Genomic DNA, 10,803 nt, shown 5'->3' with positions numbered 1-10,803 from the left:
TTGGTCCGTCAACACTTTCATAACCTCTCTCCACGCGCGCCATAATCTCATTGGCCAGTCAATTGTCGAAGGCCTCTCTCTCTCTTTTCTTATTGGTCGCTCGTAACAGCAGAGGGCCCCACTTTGACTCAGTTTTTAATTTATCATTCAATTGACTTTGTTTTTGCATTTAATTTTATGGTGTTGATTGTTTATCACTTGAGGCAAGGAGCATAGCTGGTGAGAGCGTTTTGAGGTTAAGTGGAGCGTCCTGGGTTCGAGACTCCCCAAAGACATTTTATTTTACAAAGTTTTATCTACAGGATTTAGTGCTTCTCGCCCATGCATGCCTGTGATTCACCCTCACCTTACCGCCATTGATCTCCACCTCTACCAGATCTGAAGGCCAGATGCACACGTACTCACCGTGGATCATCAAGAACGTGCCACACCGGATCTCACACGCTGGGAGTTTTTTTTGCAAATGGGTTGGGCTTCTCTCAAGTTTAATTCACACCCCCACTTTCAGATTGCACCCCTGGCCCATATGTTTGTTTTTTCCTTTCTTCTTTTTTTTAGTTATTTCTCACTAACTTATTTTATTTATTTTTATCAAAAATAACCAATTAGAATTTAGGATTCCACTTAATTAATTTAATTTAGTAATTTAATTAGGATTAGTCTTTTAATTTAATAACTATTAATTAATTAATTAATTAATTAGATAATTAATTTAGATTCAATTTAGAATTAGGATTAGTTTAATCATTAAATTAGCTTAGTTTTTTAACGTTTTCAAAATGTGATTTCCTCGCGATTCTCTTATCACCTCATTCCATTGAATGTCGTATGGTTGTGTAATTTCCGCCTTTTATTTAATTATTTATTTTATTGTTTATTTAAATTCTAGAAATTGATGTATAGGTTGCAAAAGGGTATTTTTTTTTGTAATAGCGTAGATTTACATTCCCGCACTTTATTTTTCTGCAAAACTTATACTGATTAGATGTATGCTAATTAGGGTGTGCATGGCAAGACTAATAATCAATCGTTAGATCACTAACTCAAGAATTAAAATATTCGAATCTAACACACTCTTTGCACACACCCACCTTTAGGGTAACCCTCTCTTCTCCTGCCTTTCGAACAATAGTCAAGTCCCTCGAACGTGAGGATACCTTAGCCTGTTGCCTACGATTCTAAATCATCATAGTCCTTCAGAATAAAGATCACAGTCCCTTCGAGTTGTCTACGATAAAATGACCCTGTCCCTCGATGTTGCCTGCGATTAATGATGATAGTCCCTTCTGATTGCTAAGGTATCCTTACATGTTGCCTTCACATCTCATAAGACTTCCTACCCTCTTTATGGTATGGATAGCCCCTATGATGATTTGATGACCCTTCGATGACCCGCACATGCAATGTATAAGACTACCTACCCTTATATGGTATGGATAGTACTATCGCTCAAGGAAAGTCTTTAGAATAGGAAAGACCTTACAATTTTAGGGTAGGTAAATCTTAAGTGCTTGCTCACAACAAATCAAACGATTTTCACACCATGTTTTCTAACATTGTTTTTTCAGACATTCTCAAAAATAAAACTGTTTTTCTAAACACACACGACACCTTTCAAACATTTCAAACAAAACAAGTGAGCTAAGCAAACTAAGAGCCCATGGATAACCATGGATACAAAGGGTGCTTACACATTCCCTTTGTATAACCTACCCCCCGAACTCAATCTCTTTTCAAAGAAGGTCTTTCCTCTTCTTTTATACCTTTCCTAATTGGATAAAATAAAAGTCGGTGGTGACTCTTGCTATCCGCAACATTTTAAAAAGTCAGTTCTCCCATCGTATTACACGAGTCATATGCTTTGATCATGTAACACTTGGGGGGTTTCCTTTAGACTTTTGCTTATATTGAAGATTGCTATTTTCTATGTTTTGTTTGATATTTTGGATATGTTGTTTAAAGGCTATGTAGTCTAGATGGTGAATTTCAAATAGCATATTGGAGATGTTAATTGAACTTGGTAGATGAATATAGTATGGGATATATTCATTGAAACTTTTGATAGCAATCCTATTGTTTTCCGCAAACGTTTATGCATAATGTATGAAAGCATGAGATTTTAAATTTGCGTTACAATATGATTAGTGCATATTATGAATGTTGTATGTTGGTTTTTGGATTTTCATTGCGGTGGAAATTAACATGTGACGCCCTTTTTCCTTTATGCATGATTACTCTGTGAATGTTATTTTATAATTTGGGGTTAGAAAAGGGGTGTTACAACCGTCATCCTCTAAATGTGAAATTCCACAGTTCGAAGATGAAGAACTTTCCACTCAGTCTGATGTTTGAGCAAGTCATGCGTATTGTTGTTGATTTAGGTCTCCTTGAGTTCACCGACTACTCATTGACCATGCTTGGCGCTTCACTTCTGTTTGCTCTTGTCGAGCGATGACACAAGGAGACATCTTCCTTTTATCTTTCATTTGAGGAGATGACTATCTATTTGGATGATGTCTCCTCATTGTTCCATCTCCCCATCAACGATAGATTCTTTACTACTCCTATTATTAACCAAACGACAACATTGTTACAGGTTGTAGAAGATTTGTAACTCAATGACCAGGATGTACTAGAGGAGTTTGAATTTAACAGAAAAATTCTCCTTCAAATATCTTAACTTCGGGATAGGTACCACAAACAAATAGAAGCATATAGGTATGAGGCTGCCACTAGGGATGTTCAAATAAACCGGTTATTGGATTTATCCATATCCATATCCATATCCGGTTATTAAAAACCGGTTAATTATCAATATGGTTTTAACCAAATCCATATTTTGGATATATTATTAATATGGTTTTAACCAAATCCATATTTTGGATATCCATATCCAACATAAAAATTTAATTGGTCTATTATTTTTAAATCAAAAAAATATATAAATTTTTAAAATATTTTGCAGAAAGAAAAAAAAACATAAAAATGAAAAATCGAGTTTTTCGAAAGTTCGAAAAAATCGAATTTTCTGAAAATACCAAAAAAACAAGTTTTTCGAAAATACGAAAAATCGAGTTTTTTCGAAAAATTGAGTTTTTTTTTTTAAATACGAAAAAATCGAGTTTTTCGGAACTACAAAAAAATCGAGTTTTTTTGAAAAATTGAAAAATCGAGTTTTTCGAAAATACTAAAAAATCGAGTTGTTTGGAAATACGAATAAATTCAGTTTTTTGGAAATACGAAAAAAATTGAGTTTTTCTAAAGTAAATGATAAATCGAGTTTTTTTCGAAAAAATGAAAAATTGAGTTTTCGGAAACACGAATAATTGAGTTTTTCAGAAATATGAAAGAACGAGTTTTTTCTGAAAAAATGAAAAATCGAGTTTTTTTTTAAAAACGGAAATAATCGAGTTTTTTTGAAAAATAAAAAAAAATCTAGTTTTTTCAGAAACACAAAAAAATTGAGTTTTTTTTCGGAAACACGAAAAAATCGAGTTTTTTTTCGTAAAAACAAAAAATCGAGTATTTTAAAAAAACGAAAAATTCGAGTTTTTTTAAAAAACCGTGTCTTTAAAAAATATGAAAAGTCGATTTTCCAAAAAAAAATATTTTAATAACTTAATTTAAAATTAAATTTTAAAAATGAAATTTTTAAATTTAAAACCGGTTATAAAATTTGGTTATGGATATAACCGGTTTATAACCGGTTTTGAAAAAATAAATCCGGTTATGAAAATTGGTTTTAAAATCCGGTTATACCAAATGGATAATATATGGATATGGATTGGTTATAGACAAAAACCGTCCATGAGCATCCCTAGCTGCCACTATGGCTTCCGTGCTACATCTTGAATTAGTACAAAGATACACTTGCGCTATATTCTCTTACTCTTACATTATTTTTTTAGTTTGACTTTAGTTCATAATAATAACAAATTTAATTGTAATTTATTATTTAGTTTGGTCCCAACTTTCGGTCACTGACGCCTAACTCTCTGCTTCACCTTGCTTCCTTAGATCCTTTCCAGCTACGCTTTACAGACTCACTTCAACAGGTTTCATTCTTACTTATCTATCAAACTTTCTTTTACTTTTATCCATCAATGCAAAAAATTTGCAATCTCTCTTTTTCTCATATAAGGGATCTGATCCTTGTGAATATCGCTTCACTGGATTTTTTTGCTAATCTCTTTCTTTTTCATTTTTTTGTTGCTTTACTCATTGTACCTCTTTTTTTATGGTGTTTTTTAATATATAGTACCAAAATCCTCTGTTTACTATTATCTATATAGTTTTGAAACTTCAAATTGAATGTGTATCTGGTGTTTGACATATCTGGTTAAATGCATGTTTGATTTCATGTTTGTAGCATCAAGAATTGATTCTCAATGTTTAGAATTGATTTTGATAGGGCTAGTTCCTCTCAAATAGTATTGATTCTAATTAAAGTTAGAATTTGTACCTTTCGAGTCAAAACGTGATTTTTACACTTAAAACATAATCAATTCACTCAAAATCAATTTTGTTTACTGCATAACCAAACACACACAATCACATTGCCTTCAACTCACTTTTAGCCAGAATCAATTTTACATAATCAATTTTCTTCGATGCAGAGCCAAACACATGCTACATTCAATCAGTTTTTCTTGAATTGTAATCAGTGTCTATGTTTCAACTACATACTCATTTTTCGTGTATGTGTTAGTATTTCATAGATTATCACCAACTACATACTCATTTTCTGTGTCTGTGTTAGTATTTCATAGATTATCGCCGACTACTAGTGCTGTTGGGACAATAGGTTGCTCATTTTTTTTTGTCAGTTTATTGAATAAATCCTTAATTTGCCTACCTGCAAGTATGCTCTCTCATACGCACAAATCAAATTTGGAGTATGATGTTGTATGCTTTATTTTGGTATCATAGTGAACAACTCTAGATAGTTTGAGATGTTTTAGATATGTCTTGCCTGCATATTTTAAGCTAGCCTGATTCTATAGATCATGTAGTTGAAGGGGTTCTTTGTCTTTCTCCCCTTCTTATGACGATATCGTAGTGTATAATGTTAGGTTGATCTGAGTTTTTTGCTATTCAATAATAGAAAGAAATAAATGTAGAGGGTTATAGAATATAACAGAATGTGATAAATTCCTTACCATATATGTTCACATCTATGCTATTAAACTCAGCAGTTCCGGTCGTTATCTCTGCACGAAACATCAAAACCAAAAAAACCGCGTCAAGCCGTGCTGTTCCGTCACGGATGGCTGGCTCGGCTGGTACGACCATAATAATGAGATTGGATTTGGAACGACGCCTTTTTGACGTGGCTGCTCCGGCCGCGTTAAACAATACCCCTTAAATTTTTAAGGATAGCAAAGTTATTTTATTGAATTTTGTTGGCATTTGCAAGTATGCTTTGTTTAAGACTTATGGTTTTATTTCTAAATATGAATACTTCATGAATTTTGATTATTTATTTTTGTTTTTAACAATTACTTGTTCATTAGTATTTATATCAGTGTCCGCGTCACTAAAATATTGTCCGTTCAGCTTCCCGTTTGTGTTTCGTTCCATTTTTATGGATGTCCGCGCCACTATCCGAAACTGATATCATAGATTCACTGTATTGTTGGTTATCATTATCTATTAATTGCTTCACTGGAATAGAATCTGTTGTATTGTCGATTCTATATCCAAATAGTTTTACAGAAGTGTAAACATCCCTTGCATTATGAAAAAAATAAATTCATTTTATCTTAGGCTGGCAAGTTCATTTGCGTGCACTGTGCAGATATGTACAAGAACCGATTGCAAGAATTAGCTCAAAGGAGCTGTTTTAACTTGCCAGCGTATTCATGTATTCGTGAAGGGCCAGATCACGCTCCTCGTTTCAAGGTAACTGTCAACTTCAATGGAGAGACCTTTGAAAGCCCTACATTTTGCTCTACCCTTAGACAGGCCGAACATGCAGCAGCTGAGGTAGCTCTAAACACACTGGCAAATAGAGGTCCTTCTAGAACTTTGGCAGCTAGAGTTCTGGTGAGAAATTTTTATCATCCTCTCTTTCTTCTAAGTCGTAATCACCTGATTGACAAGTGCATAATTATTTAACAATTGTAATTTCATGTATAATGCTTTTGAATACTAGGACAGACTATCATAGGGTCCGCATAAATTTTGTCCAATAAGAGAATGAGTGTTAGGAAGAGTTTTCGAAGGAGTGTTCTTATCACTACTCGTTCGATATATACTAAAAGGTAACAATTGTTGTTTGAATGTTTACAGGACGAGACAGGAGTATACAAAAATTTGCTCCAGGAAACTGCCCACAGAGCTGGACTGAACCTTCCAGTTTATAGGACCGTTCGTGCTGGACCAGGTCATGTCCCTAACTTCTATTGTACCGTTGAGATTGCAGGAATGCATTTTGCTGGTGACCCAGCTAGAACCAAGAAACAGGCTCAGAAAAATGCGGCAATAGCTGCTTGGTCTGCATTGAAAAAATGTGAGCATTTTGCAGATGTAATTATGCGAGTATCTTCTTTATATTTCCAATTTAGAGTCATGAGTAGTATAATTGGACCGGGTTTCCTTGTAGTCAGTGAATCACGCATTCACACATTAAGAATACCGGTATCCTTTTGATCAAGATCGGATGGTAGAGATTTAAATTTGATATTTAAAATTTTAAAACAAAAACTAAAATATGTATTTTCTTGAACCATCCGGATTTGATCGAACGGTCAATAATAACTTGAATGCGTGCATTTTGCCACTGTAGTATAACCTCATTGTGTTATTTTCAATTTACCATTTATTATTTTTTATTTGACATTATCTAGCTTGTGCTTCTTCTTTTCTTTCTAGGACTGACTTTATATTCTATTTGTTTTAAATTTATTTGAAGTGTCAGAGAATCATCAGTTATCTTCCTCAGCTTCATCCTCATATTCTTCCGAATCTAAAAACAATGAAGAACAGGAACACGTCATTATCGCCCGCGTCCTTGCAAGTTTACATTCATCTGGATCAAAGAACTTTCCGAAATGTGATCATCAACATAGATGGCAAAACTCCAATACAGCCTCATTGGTGTCAACCCAACAAACTCCAGTGATGTCTCCTATGCAATACCAACATTGTGAAATCTCTAATTTCTCGCCTGAGTTGGTTCTTTATCAGATTTGGCAGCATGAACAAATCATGCAGCAACAAAATCGCCTGTTGGCATTAACCATTCGACCAATTATTCCACCCGCTCCGCAGATATATCCTTTAATGCCATCTGTGATCCCACCAGATCACTATCTTTATTTTCCAGGTAACGAGTTAGCATCAGTTCCCATGAGACCGAAGTTTTCTATTGCAACTCCAAGGCCCCCGTTTTACTTTCCAAACCAAATCGTTCCCGAGTTAAACAGGGGGAGGTCAACCGTAATCATTAGAGAGATACACGAGGAAAAAACAGAAGATCCCACAGCTTGCAACTTTAGCAATGAGACAAGAGCCTCATCATCAGCTCCCGTGATCGAGAGACAGAAGCACGAGGGCTCTAGAAGCAATAGTAGTAATAGAAATGATGAACTGAGAGGAGAACAAAGTGCGAAATCTGAATGGGATTCTCATAGGAGCATGAGATTTGCACACAAACCAGTTAACATTGAGCTGCAGAACCCATCCAGGATTGCCATAGGACGTTCACAAGCAAGTTCCAACCGATGTTTTAGACCGCCAGCAGCTTCATATTCCTCGGTGAGAACCATAAGCCCTACTTCATCGACAGTGCACCAAAGGGAAGTACCTATGACTGCTGCTTCAAGGCTGAGAACAGGGGTCCCACGAAGTCCGGGCATGATAAGAACAGCCACTCCTGTAATCAATATAGCCCCACCTGTGAGAATCAGATCAGTAGTTCCGGTCTGCTCAGCTCCTCCAAGGAGGTTCATGGCAGAGACGTCCAAAAGCAAGGAAAAAGAAGATTCAAAACCAAAAGACAAATGATGTCTCAAGAACAAGCTCTGAACTTGGCCATCTTAGTTGTTAAATATAAATGTTGCTGAGTATTGAATATAGAATTTAAAAAGTGTAGTAGTAGTTTGTGCCAAATAATATGTTGGATGCTTTTGTAGAGATTGTAAACAAAAACTCTACGAATAGATTCCAACCAGTAGTAGTAATAGTAAAAAAAATAAAAAATTACAACTCATATAAGCTATGATTCCAAACCAAACCAAACATGTAATCAACAAAAAACACAATCATGAGATGATCCCATGAACAGTCACAACTTAGGAGAAGCATATCGAAGAAGCTCCACATATTCATGCTCAAATTTAGTCATATGATTCTCTTCCAAGCTCACTATTGCATCAATCCCGTTTCCATCTTTTCTATCCATCAGAATTACGAAATTCTTCCAAGGACAACCACAAGTAGTAACCCATGTTGGTTTTCCCCATCCAAAATCTACTTCATATACTGCAAAATTACACCAACTACTAAAACCAATCCCATCTTTTTTCTTAGATTTGAGATCAATAATTTTATTCATGAACTCGGATAACAACGAAAAATTATTCCCTCCAAATAATTTTGGATAAATGTCACAAAATTCACACAACCCTTGTTTGATTTTGCATACTACATCTTTCAACTCCATTTCCTCCTTATCAGCGATCATAGATGACATCCAAACTATATTTCCCACACACTTTTCAGACAACGGAGGTATCATTCTTTTGCGAAGATCTACGGCCATTTGAAACGACGATGTCTTGAAATTTAATCCCATTGATGAAACCGCGTGCTTGTAAATCCAAGCTTTTACAACTAGGACTCGCGAGGGATAAAGTACATAACTAGAACTTGCCAATTCCTTGAGAAAATTAATTATTTTTGGTTGAAATACAAATCGTTTACCTATCATATTCTTTTGTCTATTAAGAACAGATTGTGGGAAAATAGGTAAGTTTTTTTGTGGGAAAATTGAAGCTCCTCCCTCAAGTAAAGGAAATGGTACTATTAATAATTCTTCTCCATTTTCTTCTTCTTGTAATTTTTTATTGATGATAGCCCATTCCTTCATGAAATTAATAAGTGTGGAAGCATCTCCACATCTGTGATTCATGCAAATACTTATAGCCATTCCTCCACATTCAAAACAATTAATTTGAATGGCTACTAAAGCAACACTCGAATCTGCGTCTTTCCATTGCAACCCGTCAGCGAACAAAGAGTTCAACAATTTTTCTTCTGGGTGTTGGAGGATATCTGATAGTTTATTTGTTATCTTTGTCACCAAAAACGGCACACCTTGATCTTCACATTCAATAGTAATTCTATCTTTCAACCTGCCAGCAAAAATATAGTATTTGGATAGAACATGAGATAATGATCTTTTGAGTTGTGATATTTTTGAAAATTGGTCATTACTCTTGTCTGGGTTGTAAAACAAGAGTAGTGGAACATTACAAACAAACATGTTATCTATAAAAGAAAGTGGATATATTCTAAGGTGACAAGGAGTTGGTGATGAAGGTTTGATGGTTTCTCTAGAAACTCTTTCAATCTCCATAGCTAATTACTTATGCTATCACTCTCATATATTGTTGTCGTTTGAATACATTGGTATTACAAGACATGTGTGTGTTTATATAGTGTATGAATTATGAACATATCTAAAATTATTAATTAAAGATGTTTGTATCCATATATAGTGTATGATTTATGAGCATATCTGAAATAATTAATTAAAAAAAAAAAGTTAAGGCTCGTTTCTTTTTTTTAAATAATTAATTAAAAAGTTTTGTAAATAAATTTTTTGTAAATATTTTAAAGAAAATTTGGTCTGAATAGATATTTTAGGTGATTCATCATTTTATTGATTTTTTTTGGATATTAAAATTTTAAAAAGAGTATTTAATTTTGAAACTATTTCAAATAGCTTTTCATAAAAATCATTTTTTAGATAAATTTTTTAAAAAAATTGTAATTTTAACTATGTTTTAATCTTTAATAATGCATATTTATCTTTTAGGATGTCAAAATTAATTTTTTAATTAAAAAATAATAATATTAAAAACTTGTAGTACTTTGAAAAATATTTTTATAAACATCATTTTTAAATATTTAAAATAAAAATTTAAAAAATTAAAGGTAAATTAAACCGGCCCTTTTTTAAATCATCTCTCAGTATCTTAACTCAGTGGTTGAATACTCTAAGAAAAGAAACAACATTATGAAAAAAAAACAAAAAAGGTAGATCAATAGGTAATATTAGTCAAACACTAGTTCATACTTATTTTTAAATAAAAGAGAAAAAATAATTTGAATAATCTATAGTGATTTGAATTAATTTACTTACATTCTTTATACATGAAAATTTTGATTTGAATTATTCTATTTATAGATGCTAAATATTATTTTTTGATTCTTTTATCAAAATAATTTTCTTCAAAAGCTAATAGAAATAGATATTTCATTTTTATCATAAAATTGATTTTTAATCATTTAAAAAAAAAAGGTAGGAAACAAACTTAAACAAATAAATCCAATATCTCATATACGATAAAAGTGGTGAATATGATGATTAAATCGTTAAAAGTGGTGAATAATCGATTATTATGCGTGTTAATTTATAGGTGTAGGTTGAGTGATATTAATATATTGATTCTCTGATATTTTCTTATCAATGTGAGTGTCTGGGATGAAAAATAAGAGTTCTGAATTGAACTCTATAGTAGAAAACCAAATTTTGCATTCTACAGGTCCATGGCGGGGGCCATGGCCATGGCATGT

The 10,803-nt window shown here is 33.2% G+C and overlaps 2 protein-coding genes across 2 annotated transcripts; one reads left to right on the top strand and one right to left on the bottom strand.

Annotated features, from left to right (window-relative positions):
- The first annotated feature begins 3,903 nt into the window (after positions 1-3,903).
- LOC131610634 (double-stranded RNA-binding protein 2-like) lies at positions 3,904-8,237 on the top strand. Its single transcript, XM_058882634.1, has 4 exons — positions 3,904-4,055; positions 5,798-6,045; positions 6,292-6,511; positions 6,914-8,237. Exons 2-4 carry the CDS (start codon positions 5,800-5,802, stop codon positions 8,005-8,007), a joined length of 1,560 nt encoding a protein of 519 aa, XP_058738617.1. The 5' UTR covers positions 3,904-4,055; positions 5,798-5,799; the 3' UTR covers positions 8,008-8,237.
- A 50-nt stretch (positions 8,238-8,287) lies between these two features.
- On the bottom strand, positions 8,288-9,580 carry LOC131610635 (stemmadenine O-acetyltransferase-like). The gene has a single exon (XM_058882635.1). The coding sequence runs from the start codon at positions 9,578-9,580 to the stop codon at positions 8,288-8,290; it is 1,293 nt and encodes a 430-aa protein (XP_058738618.1).
- Between the last annotated feature and the right edge of the window lie 1,223 nt (positions 9,581-10,803).

The sequence above is a fragment of the Vicia villosa genome, linkage group LG6, assembly GCF_029867415.1.
Source record: "Vicia villosa cultivar HV-30 ecotype Madison, WI linkage group LG6, Vvil1.0, whole genome shotgun sequence".
NCBI classification, from domain to species: domain Eukaryota; kingdom Viridiplantae; phylum Streptophyta; class Magnoliopsida; order Fabales; family Fabaceae; genus Vicia; species Vicia villosa.
The sequence above is the reverse complement of the archived record's forward strand: the minus strand, read 5'-3'. Positions and strand labels throughout refer to the sequence as shown.